This window comes from Coregonus clupeaformis, unplaced genomic scaffold, assembly GCF_020615455.1.
Source record: "Coregonus clupeaformis isolate EN_2021a unplaced genomic scaffold, ASM2061545v1 scaf0257, whole genome shotgun sequence".
In the NCBI taxonomy this organism is placed as follows: domain Eukaryota; kingdom Metazoa; phylum Chordata; class Actinopteri; order Salmoniformes; family Salmonidae; genus Coregonus; species Coregonus clupeaformis.
The window spans coordinates 122,557-145,216 of record NW_025533712.1 but is presented as its reverse complement, the minus strand read 5'-3'; the positions used below and the strand labels follow the sequence as shown (position 1 = coordinate 145,216).

Here is a 22,660-nt window from a genome sequence, read left to right as displayed (position 1 = left end):
GGAGAGAGAGTCAGCTTTGGCAGAGCGGAAAGCCTCCGTGACAAAGAGAAGAGCGGTCTCAGTTGAGTGAGCCGTCTTGAAACCTAACTGGTTAGTGACAAGATTGTTCTGAGAGAGATCCTTTGTAGCTCAGTTGGTAGAGCATGGCGCTTGTAACGCCAGGGTAGTGGTTTTGATTACCCGGACCACCCATCCATAAAATGTATGCACGCATAACTAAGTCACTTTGGATAAAAGCGTCTGCTAAATGACATATTTTATTATTATTATTATTATATATTAGAGATAATGAGAGAGTTGTTCAGAGACAGCACACTCAAGTGTTTTTGAAAAGAAAAGACAAGGGATACTGGTCTGTCGTTTTTGACGTCAGAGTGGTCGAGTGAAGGTCAGTGGATAGGACAGCGTCCTCAATTCTGAGCTGGGGAACAACTCTGTTAACCACAACCAGAAAGAGACAGTCGAACACAAAACAACATCCAAACTTGGTCTCCATGACAAAAGACTGGCTGAGAACAGGGCAAGGTGTAGATTTGGTCTTCAGGGACGGGGAGGTGTCGGTATGAGAACAGACACAGACTCGGCTAGTGATGCTCCATCCTGCTCCTATAGTTCTGATTCAGAGAGACTGATGGCGCCTCAGGTTAACCTCCTAACAGGTGCTGCCTTCAGCCTGCCTTCTATAGGATCTATCAACTGGAACATGGACCCTGCGACAACACAGACACTACCTGGCCTTCGTCCTCCTCACACTCTCCTTATGTTAAACCAGACCTCAGTAAATGCAAGTACCTCAACACTAAATGGCTACGCAAGCCCATTGACAAATGACAGTAGTAGAGACGGAATCAGTAAAGGTGGCAGTAGGGTTGGGCGGTATCCAGATTTTCAAACCGTTTCTGTACCATACCGGGGTATACGGTATTACAGGAAGTACACACAAGGGGGCACAATTCTTTTGACGCACAAAACAATTTAGGCAACAGGGATCCAGGAGAGGATTGAATGTCTGCTGTAACCAAGAAGCTTGATCTTGACTTCTAGTCACTTAGCTAGCATGTTAGCAAACCAAATGCATAGCTGGAGCCCTGAGCTGGATATCATTTATTTGATGGATGTCTTATAGTTATACACGCACCCCTACAGCCCCCCCCATAAAAAAGAGTAATGAAAATAATACTGTCTATTTTGAAATACCCCGGTATACGGTATAAACAGTAAATCGCCCAAGCCTAGGTGGCAGCGCCAAAGAGAAGCGCTTCCCGTGTTTGTTCTGTGGGAAAGCCTTCAGTTTCCCCAAACAGTTGGAGATCCACCAGAGGATGCACACTGGGGTAAAACCGTTTGGCTGCCAACTCTGCTGGGCCAGTTTCTCCCACCCATCCAACCTGAAGAGGCACCAGAGGGTCCACACGGGAGAAATCCTACAGCTGCCCCCAGTGTGAGAAGAGGTTCTCCCAACAGCATCAGCTAAAGAGGCACCTGAAGGTTCACGGTTCACACGGGACAGAGGCCGTTTGCCTGTACGAACTGCGGGAAGAGGTTCTCAGAGGGCAGCTACCTCAGAAAATACACACGGCCCATGTATAATGACATGTAATGTAGTTTTAGTTAGTAATGAATTATGTTGGTTTTGGATGTATAGGGAACTGGATGAGGTGAACTGAGGAAAGAATGAGTATGATGAGGCAGAGTAGATGATATGGTGATGGTTGTTGTGATGGTGTCTAAAAATACTTCACTGATGAAAAGTGATCAGATGCTGGTATTTTATCATCAGTAAAAAAAATCCTTAATTCATGTTTACTTGACATAAAGTAGTGAAGATGTGTGCAATGTAATGTTTAACCTTTTCTAAAATATTCTAAAATTCATTTGATCAAAGCGGGGTACCAGATTTACAGAAATGGTAAAGTGGTACCATAGTGAGAAAAGTTATGTAGATGCAATAAATTATATTATTTTCTACTCTATTCTTGCTAACACACTGTTCATTCTGAACAAGTCTAAAACAAGTCATGAGATTTGATGCATAATGTAATAAGCAGTACCGTGATTGAAAAAACAGCGCGCATACACTATTCATTTAGGCACACCCTTTGAGCTACGATGCAAACCAGTAAGATCCTTTCTCTTCAGTGTAAACGGAAGTGAACTGAGACCAAGAACAATTTCCACGTTTGCGTTTTTATTGTTGAAATTTAGACGTTTATTAACACGATGGAACTCAAAATATTACTCGTTTAACTGCACTACATCATATACTTACGCCAGGCAGCGTTTAATTCGCGTTGAAGACAATACTTGGTTGATAGATGTTATCTAGGTAACGCTAGCTAGCTGCTAACAATGGCTAACGGTATGGTTTTTCACACTCAAATAGCGTCCATCATGGAGGTGCTAGCAAATGCAGCCGTGGCAGACATCTGTAAACTCGTAGACGACGACTATGCAGTGTTTCGTTTGGAAATAACTCAAAGCCAGAAAGAAAACAGGGGATTGCGGAGGAAACTACAGCTACTGGAACTGAAGATGGCACGGGAGCGCGCAGAGAGGACAACGCGAGAGCGCGTCCTCGCCAGTCGTCCCAGTAGTGTCAAGATCCTCGATCGACACAGAGGAATGGCAAGAGTACATTTAGCAAAAGGCCGAGGCTGCGCCCCGTTCCCTTCTCATGTGTGACTTTTGATGTGTCAACCACATATACGGTTAACCAGTATTGGGTCTAGGTCCGTTTTTGATAGTATGCATAATACCCCTGATTACTTAGTGTCTTTGTGCTATCATATTCTCACCAGATTCTTTATTTACTGCTTTTCCTATTATTTACTCATTGAAAACCATGTGATGCATGGAACATAATTATTATAATAATCAAATCTATCTGAATAGTAGTTCAAGAGGTTATGTGAAGTGTTACCTTACATCCTTGACATGACAGTAGCTAACTTTTTACATTTTAGTCATTTAGCAGACGCTCTTATCCAGAGCGACTTACAGTTAGTGAGTGCATACATTTTTCATACTGACCCCCCGTGGGAATCGAACCCACAACCCTGGCGTTGCAAGCACCATGCTCTACCAACTGAGCTACAGGAGGGCTAACCTAACCACCTCTTTTTCCCCAATCACTCTCTCAGGTGAAGGACATCTCACTGGAGGCAACAGGAGCTTTGTGAAGCCAGCGGGACACAATACATGGAGAGATGACCAACCAATCACTGTTGATGAGGGAAGTGGAACCTCAACCCAGCACGTTATCATGATAGAGGTTAGTGTAATAGTGTTACATAAAAATGTACAGTTACAGTGGCTTGCGAAAGTATTCACCCCCCTTGGCATTTTTCCTATTTTGTTGCCTTACAACCTGGAATTAAAATTGATTTTTGGGGGGTTTGTATCAATATTTATTGTGAAACAAACAAGAAATAAGACAATAAAACTGAACTTGAGCGTACATAACTATATACTTTTGCAAGGCACTGTACTTTGTAAATCAAATGTGGCCCGTTCATTTCAGAAAGGCTCCCCTCAGCTATCCACTTGCTTACATGTACAGTGCCTTCGGCAAGTATTCAGACCCCTTGACTTTTTCCATATTTTGTTACGTTACAGCCTTATTCTAAAATTGATAAAATTATTTTTCTCATCAATCTACACACAATACCCCATAATGCCAAGCAAAAACAGGTTGTAATTTTTTGGGGCTAATTTATATATTTTTAAAAACCCCGGAAATATCACATTTACATAAGTATTCAGACACTTTACTCAGGACTTTGTTGAAGCACCTTTGGAAGTGATTACAGCATCGAGTCGCCTTGGGTATGACGCTACAAGCTTGGCACACCTGTATTTGGGGAGTTTCTCCCATTCTTCTCTGCAGATGCTCTCAAGCTCTGTCAGGTTGGATGTAGAGCGTTGCTGCACAGCTATTTTCAGGTCTCTCCAGAGATGTTTGATCGGGTTCAAGTCCGGCTCTGGCTGGATTCAGAGATCTTTTGGCATCGTTGTCCGTTGGCCTCCCCAAGGTCCTAAGCTCTCTGGAGCAGGTTTTCATCAAGGATCTCTCTGTACTTTGCTCTGTTCATGCAGCCTTAGAATGTTTTTTAAAAATCAAAACATATAGCCCAACATTTGTATCACAACTAAAGTTGCATACATAACTCTAAAATTAAGCATATAGGAGGACCAGTTTCTGTCTTAACCGCTCAACACAGAATAGCCGCATGTGCGCACTCCCTCTGAAATTATTTAGTGAAAATATCCTTTGTATTTTATTCAGCTATGTTCAATTGTATTATTCATACTATAAAATAATATTAAATAATGCCAAGAATTCTAAGCAAATCTTGTCTGCTAAATGAACTAGTGTGGCCCACAGCCATATGGCATAGCCAGATCAGGACCTAACATATGGACAACTCAGAATGTGCTATTCTGTTCTTCTGAAATAGACTACATTTTCTTCATATCATGTTTCTGTAGACCTGTCTAAAATAAATTATGGATTTATTGTGGTGTAGGCTATATTAAGTCTGCATCAGTGGCTATGCGTGGAAGCCAGGAGATGCTTAATGCGTTTGTTGATTAACAGTCAATGACCGTGAGACCGGCAGTTATTTGCTGGACAATCACAGGCTGACAAACTGTAATGACCGCCACAGCCCCTAACCTCCTCTCTTCTTGTGTCAGGCTGGAGGTCCTAGGGTCAAGCACGAAAGGACTGAAGTAGAGGAGGACCCACGGCACAGCAGAGACATCCACACTGGAGCATCTGGAGCGCCCCCTGTAGCCACGGGAGGATCCCACCACCGCCTCAGCGCAGCCCAGGACCCAATGCAGCATCACGGAGGTCAGTGGAACGCCAAACGCCGTCCTCAAGTCAGAGACCGACACCAAGACTTTAACTGTAACCCACAGGCACTTACAAACAGGATCTGACCACTATCGGACCCAAAGAGACTGGTGGTGGGACCAATGGGCTGTCCTCCTTCTCCCGGGTCAGAGTATTTACCGGTATTTCACCAGAGCCAGAGGATGGATAATTCCTGTGGGGATGGTGATGCGTTAGACACTGGCGGTGATGATCCGTCTTGTTCTTACGCTACAGAGATGGACCCTGGCAATATATCCTTGGGTTTACAGACTGATCTGTCTAGAGGGGACTGGAACCAGTACAGTAGTAGTGTATACTCTGAAGGGTGCCTAGATAAGAAAGGGGAGGGTCTGGTCGTAGAGGAAGTGACTGTGAAAGTGGAGGGCGACGTTCCTCCCACATGGAATGCCGATAGTCACCTAGGAGACGGACACTCACAGGGAAGAGATTTCTTAGATTACAGGGAAAGCTTAGAGACAAATCAAAATGTCGCCACCCACTCCCTTTTACACACATTCAGGGATCGCGACCCAGTGTCCATGTCGATGGGGCCTTCCGATTCATACGGCCACATCCTTTTCGATCAGGGATTGAACTCAAATGACAGGGCTAGAGCCCAGGCTCAGGGAGGGGGAGCAACATCAGGCAATAGTAAAGAGAAACGGTTCCACTGCATGTTCTGTAACAAAGGCTTCAGCTGCCCCCAGACAGTGGAGGTCCACCAGAGGATCCACACAGGGGAGAAACCCTACAGCTGTACCCAGTGTCACATGCGCTTCGCCCAGTCTGGCAGCCTGAAGAGGCACCAGAGGGTCCACACAGGTGAGAAACCCTACAGCTGCCCCCAGTGTGAGAAGAAGTTCTCCCACCAGCACCATCTGAAGACACACCTCAAGGTCCACACAGGAGAAAGGCCGTTTGCCTGTACGTACTGCGGGAAGAGATTCTCAGAGAGGAGCTACCTCAAGATACACCAGCAGAAAAACCATTCCACTCTATAACATATAAAGGAACCATTCCACTCTATAGCTTCTGAAGTTTAGATCAAACCCTGCATTAAAGACAAAGATACATTTTCATTGTTGTCAGCAGAAAATATCCACAGATGCATTTGGAATAACGAGAGTAACAGATTTCAGTGTTGAATATTCCTGGGTAGAATATTGCATCCAGACATTGTGTGATATATAAGCCTAAAAAGTCTGTTACATATTGTGTTTGTACTGTGTAGGCTATATGATGTTCACAAATGCCTATTTCATTACTTCCATTCAACTATTTTATTTTTTCCCATGACACTTTTAATGAGATAATAAATGCAGTTCATGCTGATTTTTAGCTGAGACGTGTATGTGTGGTTTTCATATGGTGTATTTAACACTTGTTTGTTTCATGAACACAAAATGGGACTTTTCATTCTAAGACTTTCATTGACTCTTTAGTATACATCTGATCTCACCCTATTCTGCATATACCCAGCAGCGCTTTATAACCAATATAGACTTTCTAAATATACCTACACACCCACACTAACAAACACCTACTGTTCATGTCAAAATAGTTTAGTCAGGTTTGTCTGATAACTTTTGACTTATCATAGCGGACTTATTTTTACCCACATCATATTTATGTCCACCATGATGGGTTTAACAACAATGAAGTCATTCTGTAACTACAGTATAGGACTCAAACGTAGTGGGGATGGGTAAACACTCCATGTTGAAAGTGTGTTTATTATCTGTGTGTGTGTACGTACCTGAGGGAGTGTATGTCTGTGTAATATGTATCACCTGTCTCTTCCAGGAGGAGGAGGGTCCAGAGGTGCTGCTGGTGAAGGAGGAGGGTGTGAGGAGGGTCTGGGAACCCTGAGGGGACCATGGTCATGGAGGACAACCAGACTACACCTCCTCCTGAACCCACAGAGGAACCAGCTGAGCAGCACAGGACCACACACAGTCTCACTGAGGTGAGCCCACTGTGAACTACTGTCTGAATGGTATTAGGTCAGGGCCCGTATCCACAAAGCCTCTCAGAGTAGGAGTGCTGAACTAGGATCAGTTTTGCCTTTTAGATCATAATGAATAAGATGATATGGAAAGATCCTAGATCAGCACTCCTACTCTGAGACTCTTTGTGAATACGGGCCCAGGTCTTGATTCATTTTGTCTTACGTGTGGGGCCATACCTTTGAATTATCAAACCATTAAAAGAATGTCAACTAATCAAATTACACATTATTTTCATAGTACTCATAGCCATCCCTAATTGCCCAATCAGAAGATGCTCCATAGCAGGGTGCTCATATCAGATTTCTTGATCCAATATCCTCTCACTCTGTATCTCTTACAGCCAGTAGACATGGAGGATGGGAAGCCTGATCTGCTGCTAGTCAAAGAGGAGACAATAGAAGACGGACCAGAGAGCATTGACCTGCTGAGTGGACTAAAGATGGGGGAGCAAGGTAAGGGAGACATACATATACAGAACATAATAGATATACTTCAATGGGAATAGTGATGCACCTGGCTATTGTTTTTTTCTTAATTCATAAAATGAAATCAATACAACTTGTTTAAATACAAAAAACACAATGTATGAACTTGTAATTGACAAAGTTTTTAAAACTCCACATGTAGAGTTCTCTGGCATGTTTGTAAAGTTTATTTTGTAACCTCTTCCTGCAGGTGGTTGGCTGGAAGCTAACAGAGGAGACTGAGCAGCCATATTGGATTCCCAGACCCAGAGTGGTGCAGCCAAGGGCCCAGGGGACATCATTGAGCAGGCCAGGACCAGAGGCGACATAGTGGAGGTCAATGGATGGGACAGGGTCCTCAACTCTGTGCTGGGAAACAGAGAGTCGAACACAAAACAACAACCAAACAGTCTCCATGATAACAGTCTGGTTGAGACCAGGGCGAGGCGTAGATTTGGTCTGCAAGGACGGGGAGGTGTCTGTACGCGGCTCGACAGAACAGACACAGACTCTGCTAGTGATGCTCCGTCCTGCTCCTATAGTTGTGATTCAGAGAGACTGATGGTGCCTCAGGTTAACCCCCTAACAGGTGCTGCCTTCAGCCTGCCTTCTATAGGATCTATCAACTGGAACATGGACCCTGCGACAACAGACACTCCCTGGCCTTCATGCTCCTCACAATCTCCTAATGTTAAACCAGACCTCAGACAATGCCAGTGCCTCAACACTAAATGGCTACACAAGCCCATTGACAAATGACAGTGGTAGTGATGCTATCAGCAGATCCGGTGGTAAAGAGAAGTGCTTCCCATGTTCGTTCTGTGGGAAAGTCTTCAGTTTCTGCAAACAGATGGAGATCCACTAGAGGATGCACACGGGGGATAAACAGTTTGGCTGCCCCTTGTGTGAGAAGATATTCTCCCACCAGAACCAGCTGAAATGCACCTGAAGGTCCACACGGGAGAAAGGCTGTTCGTCTGTACGCACTGCGGGAAGAGGTTCTCAGAGAGGAGCTTCCTCAGGATACACCAGCAGAAAATGCACACGGTCCATGTATAGAGTATTGTAATGTAGTACTAGTTAGTTTGTAGTTCATTCGGTTGGTTTTTGATGTATAGGGAACTGGATGAGGTGAACTTAAGAAATTTAGATACTGGTGTTTTATAGTGAGAAGGATTGTGCCTTAATTCATGTTTACTTGAAATGAAGGTGTGTAATGTAATGTTTAACCTTTTCCAAACAATTCAAAAATGTATTTGATCAAAGCGAGGGTATCAGATTTACAGAAAATGTTAAGTGTTAACATAGTGAGAAGTTATTCTACTTGACATGTATCGTTTTGTGCAATAAAAGTACTGTACTTCAAATGATGTTAGTGTATGACCATTTTGTTGAAATAAAATACAAAATTGACTGTGCTGACTGGCTTGGATATGTTTTTATTGTTGCAGGGACTGAGTTTCCCTTATCTCAGTCTAACCAAAACATTCTACTTAATTCTTGAATCAACACATATGGATTTAAAAATAAATAATGGCTCCATAATAGGCTTGACTGTGGTTAGCATTTTTTTTTACATCATGTCATGTTTCTGTGTGTACAGCAAAGAGTTTCTTATTAACCTTTATGCTTTTCTGTACAATCTTTGTTTGCAGTCCATGAAGACCTGTAGATATCCAGTGTTACTGGTGGGAGAGAGTGGACCTCTGAGGTGGCTAGTCACAAACCCTGATCCTGGATCAGGAGCCATCGCTCTTCCTTCCTGAGTCGGGACCAGGACCCAACCGCGAAGGACCGAGACTTCACCACAACATAGAACACGACAGGTGGAGTGAACAATCTCTCCTGGTGGTCATCAGAGAGACCGAGGCTCCAGTCAGGGATCCAGTCTGCAGCCCAGACCCTTCTCTTCACAGTCTCAGTGCAGGGATGAAGCAGGGCCTGGTGCTGATAGCGATAGACCCTCCTGTTCCTATGATACAAACACCACAGTATCCATGATGAACAGAGGTCACCTTGGACTTCAGAGAGTGGTGGGAGACCCCCCTGATGGTAGTTTATCAGGAAGTCTGTCTTCTCCTTCAGCGTCACGTTTAATGCCTGGTGACTGGATTCATAGAATACCTGGGCCTGGGTCTAGCCTTCCTCAGCTACCTCAGGGTTACCCCACCAATACAGACAGGGTCAGGATGGGTGTTCACCACGAGAGGCACCTAGCCTATAACACAGCACACAATCCCAACAACACCCAAACAATGGCTAGAGGTCCAGGAGGAAGCTCAATGACTAAGGAGGGCTTCTTTTTCCTGAGTATCCTTATCAGACATAGGAGTGTCCACAATAGGGAGAAATCGTAGCAGTGTGGCTTGAGATGACCCATTCCCATTCAACATTCTCTGATGTGTGGACCTCCAACCATCTTTGTTGTACGTTTTGAAAGTTGAAATTTCTATGTTATTCCCATTTTAGTACCTTATCAGCCACCCTGTATTCAAGAGCATGCTGTGTCCCAACCGATGGCAGGCACAACACAAACAACTCAGATTATGTTAAACTGGGTCTAAGATACAACATATGCAAAAAAAGAGTTTACGAGGTTTTAAATAATTGAAGTTGAAGGTTAAATGTAAAAAAATTTTTTAAGACATTATCAAACAGTTTGACAATACTGTTTGTACGTTTTTTAAATTACATCAAACACAACCGTTTATCTTTTCCAGTGATGAAGACATGGATGTCTCATGGCATGGTGGGGTATGCAAAATGGTTCAACCTTGAGCGCCTGTTTTGGCATTAAGTTCCAAAAAGTCACTTTCTGACCACTTCCACCATGAGCAGATATGTATGGAAAGTTTCATTCAAATCAAAAAGGGTTTTATAGGAGGCTAATTAAACACATACCCCTCATTAACTTGTCATTTGAAACAGACTTGTAAATTCCTGTATTTAGACACAGTAAACATAGGCTAGATAAAAGGACAGTTTAATATTTACCGTACTGAGGTGATGTAGATGGAATAAAGTCATTCTATTGTAATGTATTTTATTCTACTCTATTGCTGCTAACACACTGTTCTTTAAACAAGTGATCTAAGCTTGAAAGACTGATCATGAATAGGAGATGAAAGACTGATCATGAATAGGAGATCAGCAGTACCGTATTTTAAAGAACAGCGCGCATACGCTTTTCATTTAGCCACACCCTTTGAGCTACAACATCCTTTCTCTTCCGTATAAACGGAAGTAAACAGTAACTAAGAATAATTTCTACGTTAGCGTTTTTGTTGTTATTTAGACGTTTATTAACACCCTGGAATTCAAAGTATGACTCATTTAACTGCACAGCATCACATACTTACCCCATGTAGTCTTTAATCCGCGTTGGAGACAGGACTTGGTTAATATATGTTAGCTATCTAGGTAACGCTACCTAGCTGCTAAATTGGTTATGGCTGCTAACTGTATGGTTTTTCACACTCAAATAGCCTCCATAATGGAGGTGTTAGCGAATGCCGCCGTGGCAGAGGTCTGTAAACTCGTAGACGACGACTATGCAGTGTTTCGTTTAGAAATAACTCAAAGCCAGAAAGAAAACAGTGCATTGCGGAGGAATCTACAGCTACTTGAACTGAAATTGTCACGGGAGCGCGCAGAAAGGACAATGCGAGAGCGCGTCCTTGCCAGTCGTCCAAGAAGTGTCAAGATCTCCGACCGATACAGAGGAATGGCAAGAGGTAACTACATTTTGAAGAAGGCCAAAAATGCCGGGCCTGTCGCCGGTTCTTCTCTGCGCATGTGTCATGTTAGATGCGTTAACCACATATATGTTTAACCAGAATTGGGTCTTGGTCAGTTTTTGGATAGGTGGTATGCAATAATTCATCTGATTACTTAGCTAGCTATCTTGCGCAAAGCCACAATATAACTTAACCAAATTCTTGATTTACTGCATTTCCTATTATTTACTCAATGAAAACAATGTGATACATGGAACATAATGTATTGATCAATAAATAGCTTGTGTTACCTTACATTCTTGCCAATGCTAGGCAGTGTCAATAGTGTACAATATAGCGTTGAGCATTGACAGTACCGAACCTAACCACCTCTTTTCCCCCAATCACTCTCTCAGGTGAAGGACATCACACTGGAGGCCACAGGAGTTTTGTGAAGCCAGCGGGACACACTACATGGAGAGATGACCAACCAATCACTGTTGATGAGGGGAGTGGAACCACAACCCAGCACGTTATTGTGATAGAGGTTAGTGTAATAGTGTTACATTAAAATTACAGTACATCAAATGTGATCAGTTTATTTCATTAAGACTCCCCTCAGCTATTCACTTGCTTACATGTACATCCTTATTTATCTGCCATAGGGGAGCTTGTGAGACTTCCCTATGACATTGTTATCTAATTCAACTCAATACCAGTAACAACCTCCTCTCTTCTTGTGTCAGGATGCAGAGGCTGCAGGTCCTGGGGTCAAGCAGGAGAGGACTGAAGGAGAGGAGGACCCACGGCACAGCAGAGACATCCAGACTGGAGCGGCTGGAGCGCCCCCTGAAGCCACGGAGGACCTCAACACCGCTGCCGCCGTGCCCAGGACCCGACGCAGCATCACGGAGGTCAGTGGAACGGCGAACTCCGTCCTCAAGTCAGAGACAGACACTGAGACTTTAACTGTAACACACAGCCTCTTACACACAGGATCTGACCACAGATCAGACCCAGAGGGACTGGGGCAGGGGCCACTGGGCTGTCCTCCTGCTCCTGGCTCAGAGTATTTACCCGTATTTCACCAGAGCCAGAGGACGGTTCATTCCCATGGTGATGGTGACGCGTTACACTCTGGCAGTGATGATCCGTCTTGTTCTTACGCTACAGAGATGGACCCTGGCAACATGCCCTTGGGTTTAGAGACACAGAGTGATCTGTCTAGAGGGGACTGGAACCAGTACAGTAGCAGTGTATACTCTGAAGGGTGCCTAGATAAGAAAGGGGCGGTTATAGTCGTAGATGAAGTGACTGTGAAAGTGGAGGGTGACTCTCCTCTGACATGGAATGCGGACGAGACTCACTTAGGAGAAGGACACTCGCAGGGCAACTCCAATGACTTCTTAGACTACAGGGAAAGCTTAGAGACAAATCTAAATGTCCCGACCCACTCACCTTTACACACGTTCAAGGATCGCGACCCAGTGTCCACATCGATGGGGCCTTCCGATTCACACGGCCGCGTCCTTTTCGATCAGGTATTGGACCCAAAACGACAGGGCTAGAGCCCAGGCACAGAGAGGGGGAGACACATCTGGCAACAATAAAGAGAAACGGTTCCTCTGCATGTTCTGTAACAAAGGCTTCAGCTGCCTCCAGAAGGTGGAGATCCACCAGAGGGTCCACACAGGAGTGAAACCCTTCAGCTGTACCCAGTGTAACATGCGCTTCACCAGGCTGCGAAGAGGCACAGCGCTCAGGCTGGTGACCTGAAGAGGCATCAGAGGGTCCACACAGGGGAGAGGCCGTTTGCCTGTGTGCTCTGCGGGAAGAGGTTCTCAGAGAGGAGATACCTCAGGATACACCAGCAGAAAAAACATTCCACTCTATAACATAAAGTAACCATTCCACTTGATAGCTTCTGACATTTAGATCAAACCCTGCATGAAAGGTAGACTCAGCGAGATGACATAGATGCACAAAGTAAACCTCAGGAGTAGGTCAATTTCTACAACAACTAAGAGCGGTGTAGTGCAAGGCCAAGACATTGTGGGATATACAGTGCCTTCACAAAGTATTCACACCCTTTTACTTTTTCCACATTTTGTTGTGTTACAGCCTGAATTTAAAATGGATTAAATTGAGATTTTGTGTCACCGGCCTACACACAATACACCATAATGACTAAATTAAATCTGCTTAACAAATCATGTAATAAGTTGCATGGAGTCACTCTGTGTGCAATAATAGTGTTTAACATGATTTTGAATGACTACCTCATCTCTGTACCCCACACATACAATTATCTGTAAGGTCCCTCAGTCGAGCAGTGAATTTTAAGAACAGATTCAACCACAAAGACCAGGAGGCTGTCTGAAGGAATTGATGAGTGTTGGAATAAATATATACACAAATGTACAGTGTAAATGTTTGAGGTCCTCCAATCAGGGGTGGGGATGGGGATGGGATTATTGTATGTTTTGCGTTCCGGCATCTCGGGCAGGTGGGGGCAAGCGCACCCTCTCGGAGCGGCCATTTTGTGTTGTCTGTATTGTTTTAAAGAATAGATAATATATATATATATATATATATATATATATATATATATATATATATATATATATATATGCATACACCCACAGTGCATTCGGAAAGTATTCAGACCCCTTGACTTTTTCCACATTTTGTTACGTTACAGCCTTATTCAAAAATTGATGAGAAAAATAAATATTTAATCCATCTACACAACAATACCCCTTAATGGCAAAGCGAAAACTGGTTTTTAGAAATAATTCATTCCAAAGAGTTCAATCTTGGTTTCATCAGACCAGAGAATCTTGTTTCTCATGGTCTGAGAGTCCTTTAGGTGCCTTTTGGCAAACTCTAAGAGGGCTGTCATGTGCCTTTTACTGAGGAGTGGCTTCCGTCTGGTCACTCTACCATAAAGTGTGCAAAGCTGTCATCAAGGCAAAGGGTGGCTATTTGAAGAATCTCAAAAATAAAATATATTTTGATTTGTTTAATACTTTTTTGGTTGCTATATGATTCCATATGTGTTATTTCATAGTTTTGATGTCTTCACTATTATTCTACAATGTCAAAAATAGTAAAAATAAAGAAAAACCCTTGAATGAGTAGGTGTGTCCAAACTTTTGACTGGTAGTGTATATATATATATATATATATATATATATATATATATATTTTTAAGACCAGGAGGTTTTTCCAATACCTCACAAAGAAGGGCACCTATTGGTAGATGGGTAAAAAAAAAAGAAGCAGGCATTGAATATCTCTTTGAGCATGGTGACGTTATTAATTACACTTTGGATGGTGTATCAATACACCCAGTCACTGTGTCCTTCCTAACTCCGTTGCCGGAGAGGAAGGAAACCGCTCAGGGATTTCACCATGAGTCCAATGGGGACTTTAAAACAGTCACAGAGTTTAATGGCTGTGATGGGAGAAAACTGAGGATGGATCAGCACAATTGTAGTTACTCCACAATACTAACCTAAATGACAGAGTGAAAAGAAGGAAGCCTGTACAGAATAAAAATATTCCAAAACATGCATCCTGTTTGCAATAAGGCACTAAAGTAAAACTGCAAAGAAAGTGGCAAATACAATGTCCTGAATACAAAGCGTTATGTTTGGGGCAAATCCAACACAACATCACGGAGTACCACTCTTCAAATTTTTTTCAAGCATGGTGGTGGCTGCATCATGTTATGGGTATGCTTGTCATCGACGTGGAATAAGTCAAGGGCTATGAATACTTTCTGAAAGCACTGTATAAGGCATGAGTATACCAAACATTAGAAACACCTTCTTAATATTGCGTGTGTCCCCCCTTTGCCCTCAGAACAGCCTCAATTCGTTGGTTGATGGACTCTACAAGGCGTTGAAAGTGTTCCACAGGGATGCTGGGCCATGTTGACTCAATGCTTCCACAGTTGTGTCAAATTGGCTGGATGTCCTTTTGGATAGTGGACCATTCTTGATACACACAGGAAACTGTTGAGCGTGAAAAACCAAGCAGCATTGCAGTTCTTGACACAAACCAATGCGACTGGCACCTACTACCCCGTTCAAAGGCACTTAAATATTTTATCTTGCCCATTCACCCTCTGAATGGCACACATACACAATCCATGTCTCAAGACTTACAAATCCTTCTTTAACATGTCTCCTCCCCATCATCTACACTGATTTTAAGTGGATTCATCAAGTGATCATAGACTGATCAGGTGAAAGCTATGTCATAGAAAGAGCAGGTATTCTTAATGTTTGTTATGAGTTTCTCTGGTATCAAGGAATGAAGGATACAATAATATATTTAACACTTAGATGGAGAGTTGATACATGTATTTAATGTACGGCACCGGGTTCGTATAACAAACGGCACGTGCGTTGCCCTTTGTCATCTGAACTCCCCACCGGATTCAACGTAGCAAGATACACGTGGGTTTCATCTCACTATTCGAATGATAGGCATACAAAATCTCTCAGTTTATGTACTGCTTGGCAAGCTAATTCCACCCAACAGTTGCCAACCATTATTAGAATACACTCCCAACTACAATAGTATCACCCTATATGGTATCATCTTGCACCCTAGTCATGAAATTCCATCACATACTTCTTCTAAGATTAGCACCAGTGGCCCCCCAGTCTTCCTTGGCACGCATACCTTCTGGCACCCACCAGTGACAGATATAAATACATGGAATGTCCTCATCCTCAAAATCCTATGCAGCACAATATCAAAGACATTAACAAATCCTGTATAAAAAAACACGTCATATCAATGTTTGTATACTCAGTGTACAGTATAAGCTTAAAAAGTATCTTAGGCCTACATATTGTGTTTGTACTGTGTAGGCTATATGATGTTCACAAATGCCTGTTTCATTACTTCCATTCAACTAGTTAATTGTTTTCCCATTACACTTTTAATGAGAAAATGAATGCAGTTCATCAAGTTCATGCAGATATTTTGTTAAGACGTGTTTGTCTGGTTTGCATATGGTGTATTTAAAACTTGTTTATGGTTAATAAACACAAAATGGGACTTTTCATTCCAAGACTTTCATTGAGACTCTCTTTAATATACATCACTTCTGATCTCACCCTATTCTGCATACACCCAACAGTGCTTTATAACCATTATACACTTACTAAATATACCTACACACTAACAAACACCTACTGTACACGCCAAAATAGTTTAGTCTGACTTTTGACTTATCATTGCTGACTTTTTTTTTTATCCACATGATGGGTTTAACAACAGTATGTCTATTTTTCTGTATATCTAATAGGGCCGGAACGATACCAGTTTCGCGATATTCTTTAGTGTCGTGACAAGGAAACAAAACACGAAGCGGATTTATATTTTTTAGGAAAACAGCCCTAATGTTGAAAACAAACATAATTGTGTTTTCATCCAGAGTCACATTTATTTATTTTCCATAACACACAATATACAGCAGGTTTTTAAAGGACCAAAGAGTCCTTTAAAGGAAATGGTTCCAATCGTTTTTCCACCATTCATTTTTCCCAAAGGGGATTTTAGAAACACTTAAAAATAAGGGCTGTATTTCGTGTAGGCTTACCTGGCGTGACTCTTTGATAACCATGTAAATCACTCTAGGACAAGGTGACTTTTGTCAATTATATTGTGCTGTATTTACCCCCCCAAAAAATAAAATGCTAATTAGCTGCAAATGTGGCTATCATAAAGAACTACAAATGCCATGATGATCTGGACAAGACTACCAAGTCGAGGCAAATGTAAGATTCTCTGGATTAACTATCTAATGTTAGCTACTTTTAGTAATGATTAAATTGGCTACATTTCTTTAAATGGACAATTGTGAACTGTCTCGTGCAAGTAAATTGACACAATACCTGATAGCAAAGGTGTCAACTAGAGATGGCGTGCAGGAGTTGCAGGGATTTGAGGTCTTGCATGATGTCTACTTTGATGCTAATTAGCATTTTCGAATCTGAGAGTAAATAGTGCAAAATATATTGATAAAAGTCACCTTGTCCGAGAGAGATTTACATGGTTATAAAAACGTCACGCCGGGTAAGCCTACACGAAATACAGCCCTTATTTTAAGTGTTTCTAAAATCCCCTATGGGAAAAATGAATGGTGGAAAAACGATTGGAACAATTTCGCAGTTTGACCGCTAGGTTTTCTGGGTATTATGACACCTCCACAATGGGGCTCTATGGGCATGATGCCTCTGCCCCAACCAATGGCATTTCTTAAAATAGGTCAAATTCAAGGTTTGCTTTTCTTCCGACGGTCTGTAGCAAAATGTTGTGTGCCAATATTATATTGATGCGTCCTTGACAAGGCTACTAGCTACTACTGTTAGACAACATCCCACGTTTTTGTTTCTCTTTACCACACATCCATGTGCTTGGAATTTTTTTTAATGAGGTCCTTACAATATGTACGTTTATCGTAAGAAAAAAAAACAGAAGAGCCTTATGGATTTGTCAGACGTGTGCTACAATTTAGCGTTCTGTCATGTGCAAATAAATCAACTTTTTTAATTGGCTGATACGCATTTTGAGCCTGAGAAACTATTTAAATGTAAATAGTTGTTTATGTTTGCAAGTATGGCCCCGCAATGTTTAAAGTGTGTTTATTATCTGTGTGTAATGTACCTGAGGGAGTGTATGTCTGTGTAATCTGTATCACCTGTCTCTTCCAGGAGGAGGAGGGTCCAGAGGTGCTGCTGGTGAAGGAGGAGGGTTGTAAAGAGGGTCTGGGGAACCCTGAGAGGACCATGGTCATGGAGGACAACCAGACTACACCTCCTCCTGAACCCACAGAGGAACCAGCTGAGCAGCACAGGACCACACACAGGCTCACTGAGGTGAGCCCACTGTGCACTACTGTCTGAATGGTATTAGGTCAGGGCCCGTATCCACAAAGCCTCTCAGAGTAGGAGTGCTGATCTAGGATCAGTTTAGCCTTTAAGGTCATAATGAATAAGACTACAGTAGGTAGACAGGTGGTTACCTGATCCTCAATCAGCACTTCTACTCTGAGATGCTTTGTGGATATGGCCCAGGTCGTGATTAAAGTGTAGGACCATGCCTTTGCATTATCAAACCATTAAAGAGTGTCTAGTAATCAAATGTACTAACACGTTTGCATAGTGTCAAATCAACTAATTGCCCAATCAGAAGATGCTCCATAGCAGGGTGCTCAGATACAGAGTCTTTGAGTGGAAAATCTATTAGACAGTGCAAGAGCTGCTGCGGCAGCATCTTGTGGTGCTTTCAAGACAACTGACAACTGGGAACTTCAGGTCGGAGCCAAGGTGAATGCACCAATTTGTAAGTCGCTCTGGATAAGAGCGTCTGCTAAATGACGTAAATGTAAATGTAGAAAGAGGACCGAGTTGGAATTCCGAGTTGGGTGACTGTTCAAAACGGATTTTCCCAGTTGGAGCAAATTATTTTCCTGCGTCACACACCACTTTGCAATGAGCTGGAGGCAGTATAGAAGAATAGAATAGAATAGTATGCATTTTGAAAACATACACTTAATTGTTTGGAACCTGAACGTTTTAATACATATTATGAGGCATAGCTTACATTGCTTGAAAGTAGCATATTAGATCTCCTCTCTTTCTACATTTCTAACGGATATTTTCATCTCTGTCACCTGAAACTGCTCGCTTGTGAAGTGCCCTTTTGAGCACAGTGTTTTCCCGCTAATTGCATTATGGAACGAACATTCGTGGGTAGACTACTGCCTTGCTGCGCTTATAATATGAAGATATAATAGTTTATGAACATTTTAAGCTAAACGTTCTAATCTGTTGCATCAGCCTCGTTGCTTTTTAACGTTTTTTTGATGTAGCCTAGTTCTACTGGTTGGATGAATTTGGGATCTATCGTCCCACAACTGTCCCAGGGTCTGTTTGGAATAGGCTACTTCTTTCTCGACAAGCTGACCAATAGAATAGGTAACCTAAACTTTTCTACTTCAGTAGATTGACATAGGCTAGCGATTTTGCTGTTTGTTACTCGTCTTGTTGGCTGAGGAAAAGTAAATATGGACAGTTATTCTAATATGTTCAAAGTGCACATCAGAATTCAGTAAGAAGGACCGCAGATCGTTGCATCGTTGCATCCTCGACTTGCATGTTCTGTTAATATGAACTACCATATTCTAAATGTGATTTATTTCATTCTGAGCACCGTGGTTGGTGGCTCCTTAATTGGGGAGAACGGGCTCGTGGTGATGGCTGGAGCGGAATAGGTGGAATGTTATAAAATACATCAAACACATGGTTTCCATTTGATGCCATTCCATTTGCTCCATTCCGGCCATTATTATGAGCCGTTCTCCCCTCAGTAGCCTCCTGTTGTGGGTGGACGCCCTATTCAGGTTACGCACCCAATGCATATTGGTCCGGTATATTTCTCAAATGTCTGCTAAATTAAAATGTTGCCGGTCAAATGTCCGGCGCCACACTTTCCTAACAGAAACCCTGCTCTGTATCTCTTACAGTCAGTAGACATGGAGGATGGGAAGCCTGATCTGCTGCTAGTCAAAGAGGAGACAATAGAAGACGGACCAGAGAGCATTGATCTGCTGAGTGGACTAAAGATGGGGGAGCAAGGTAAGGAAGAAATACATATAGCCTACATACAGTAATAGATTATCAATGGGAATAGTGATGCGCCTGGCTATTATATTTTCTTCATTCATAAAATTAAATCAATACAACTTATGTTTACATACAGAAACACATCATGTATGAACTTGACCAGATAATTGAGAGAGAAAAAACTCCATATGTAGAGTTTTCTCTGCCATGTTTGTAAAGTCTATTTTGTAACCTCTTCCTGCAGGTGGTTGGCTGGAGGATGACAGAGGAGACTGGGCGGCCATCTTGGATTCCCAGACCGGTGAAGCCAAGGGCCCGGGGGATGACATCACCGAGCAGGCCAGGAACAGAGGCGACATAGTGGAGGTCAGTGGATGGGACAGCGTCCTCAACTCTGGGCTGGGGAACAACACTGTTAACCACAACCAAAAACAGACAGTTGAACACAAAACAACAACCAAATTTAGTCTCCATGACAACAGACTGGCTGAGACCAGGACGAGACATAGATTTGGTCCGGGGGGACGGGGAGGTGTCCATATGCAGCTGGAGAGAACAGATACAGACTCGGCTAGCGATGCTCCGTCCCTGCTCCTATAGTTGTGATTCAGACAGGCTGATGGCGCCTCAGGTTAACCCCTAACAGGTGCTGCCTTCAGCCTGCCTTCTATAGGATCTATCAGCTGGAACATGGACCCTGCGACAACACAGACACTCCCTGGTCTTCATCCTCCTCACAATCTCCTAATGTTAAACCAGACCTCAGACAATGCCAGTGCCTCAACACTGAGTGGCTACACAAGTCCATTGACAAATGACAGTAGTAGAGATGGAATCAGTAAAGCTGGCAGCGCCAAAGAGAAGCACTTCCCGTGTTCGTTCTGTGGGAAAGTCTTCAGTTTCCGCAAACAGGTGGCGATCCACCAGAGGATGCACACGGGGGAGAAACCGTTCGGCTGCCACCTGTGCCTGGCCAGTTTCTCTGACTCGTCCAACCTGAAGAGGCACCAGAGAGTCCACACAGGGGAGAAACCCTACAGCTGCCCCCCAGTGTGAGAAGAGGTTCTCCCACCAGCCCCATCTGAAGAGGCACATGAAGATCCACACTGGAGAGAAGCCGTTCACCTGTACGCACTGCGGGAAGAGGTTCTCAGAGAGGAGCTACTTCAGGATACACCAGCAGAAAATGCACACCGCCCATGTATAGAGTATGGTGACGTAATTTACATTTTACATTTTAGTCATTTAGCAGACGCTCTTATCCAGAGCGACTTACAGTTAGTGAGTGCATACATTATCATACTGGCCCCCCGTGGGAATCGAACCCACAACCCTGGCATTTGTAACGCCATGCTCTACCAACTGAGCTACACGGGACTACATCATGTAATGTAGTACTAGTTAGTTTGTTTGTAGATAAATATGTTGGTTTTGGATGTAGTAGGGAACTGGATGAGGTGAACTGAGGAAAGAATGAGTAGATGATATGGTGATGGTTGGTGTGATGGTGTCTGTCAAAATGCTTCACTGATGAAAAGTGACAACCTTGTCCTGTTCTTTGATGCTGGTGTTTTATAATGAGGAAATTATAGTGCCTTAATTCATGTTTACTTGACATAAAGTAGTGAAGATGTGTGTAATGTAAACTTTCCAAAGTATTCTAAAATTAATTTGATCAAAGCAAGGGTACCAAATTTACAGAAAAGTTCAAGTGTTACCATATTGAGAAAAGTTATTGTACTTCATGTTATGTGAGTGTATGACCATTTTGTTGAAATTAAATACAAAATTGACTCTGTGCTGACTGACTAGGTTATTTTGTCAGAACTGACCTTAAAATCAACCTAGTGAGTTTTCAGGATTTTCGGCCCATCCTAATGATCGCCTCGTTTGAGGGCTTCCGTAGATCAACGACGTCCTAATTAGTATACATTTTTCCTTAGTTCCTGGCCTTATTCCTTCATTCTATTATTTTTCAATTTTATTCAAGCCAAATATCCCTGTGCCCAGTGTTATCAATTCCTATAGACACTCCCCCCTGTTTGCGTTGTTTTCAACGCAAACAAATTTAGAAATTTAGAACGGATTCTTATCCCACAGCAAAGTGCACACATAAGTCTTTAAACGGTACATCTCCTCAGCGCACACACCCACATAAGCAAACGAACCGACCAGCGCCCCAAATTGTGAGAAATCTCACCTTATGTGCCGGCGTCTTGAGCGGGAGTCACTTCGTAGCTCATGAATGGAACGCTGGAGAGACGCAACACGTCCCAAAGTTCCTCGTCGCCATTCTGTGGTATCGAAATAACGATGCTAATTATGCTGTGATGACAAGAAATCCGCTGACACTGTCCTTGATTATAATGGTTTATTACATCAAAGATTTCAGCGTCAATTTACAGACTCCTGCAGACATCTGGAGAACAACTGACCTAATCTCTAATATGTTATATCCTCCCCGTCCTTTGTTCCAACCATGGTATTTATAATATGTAACATGATATGGGTGGTTTTTCCCATAAACCAATCCCTGGCCTCCACATAACAGACTTCCTCTGTTTTAGGGGGGCCCCTATAGTAATGCTTTCCAGATGCTTCCGCAAGCTGAGTCAACTTCCTCTAACACACCATTTGCAAACGTCAGCAAAGTCATAAACTGTTTAGATACTACACATGACAAGTAATTTTTCCAACAATTGTTTACAGACATATTATTTCACTTATAATTCACTGTATCACAATTCCAGTGGGTCCCCGGGACCACCCATACGTAAAAATTTATGCACACATGACTAAGTCGCTTTGGATAAAAGCGTCTGCTAAATGGCATATTATTTATTATTATTATTAACATACACTAAATTGACTGTGCCTTTAAACAGCTTGGAAAATTCCAGAAAATTATGTGATGGCTTTAGAAGCTTCTGATAGGCTAATTTAC

The 22,660-nt window shown here is 42.7% G+C and overlaps 2 protein-coding genes, 1 long non-coding RNA gene and 1 other non-coding gene across 4 annotated transcripts; 3 read left to right on the top strand and 1 right to left on the bottom strand.

Moving 5' to 3' along the window:
* Positions 1-602: 602 nt before the first annotated feature.
* Positions 603-6,220, top strand: LOC123484281 (gastrula zinc finger protein xLCGF3.1-like). Its single transcript, XM_045214436.1, has 3 exons — positions 603-857; positions 1,237-1,406; positions 5,605-6,220. The coding sequence occupies exons 1-3, from the start codon at positions 632-634 to the stop codon at positions 5,878-5,880; spliced, it is 672 nt and encodes a 223-aa protein (XP_045070371.1). The 5' UTR covers positions 603-631; the 3' UTR covers positions 5,881-6,220.
* A 1,078-nt stretch (positions 6,221-7,298) lies between these two features.
* On the top strand, positions 7,299-8,770 carry LOC121564990. The gene is made up of 2 exons (XR_006000306.2): positions 7,299-7,340; positions 7,564-8,770. It is a non-coding gene; the product is annotated as an uncharacterized LOC121564990 (long non-coding RNA).
* Positions 8,771-20,404: 11,634 nt separating this feature from the next.
* LOC123484282 (zinc finger protein 775-like) lies at positions 20,405-21,010 on the top strand. Its single transcript, XM_045214437.1, has one exon. The coding sequence runs from the start codon at positions 20,407-20,409 to the stop codon at positions 20,770-20,772; it is 366 nt and encodes a 121-aa protein (XP_045070372.1). The 5' UTR covers positions 20,405-20,406; the 3' UTR covers positions 20,773-21,010.
* Positions 21,011-21,020: 10 nt separating this feature from the next.
* trnac-aca lies at positions 21,021-21,094 on the bottom strand. The gene has a single exon. It is a non-coding gene; the product is annotated as a tRNA-Cys (tRNA).
* Positions 21,095-22,660: the final 1,566 nt, after the last annotated feature.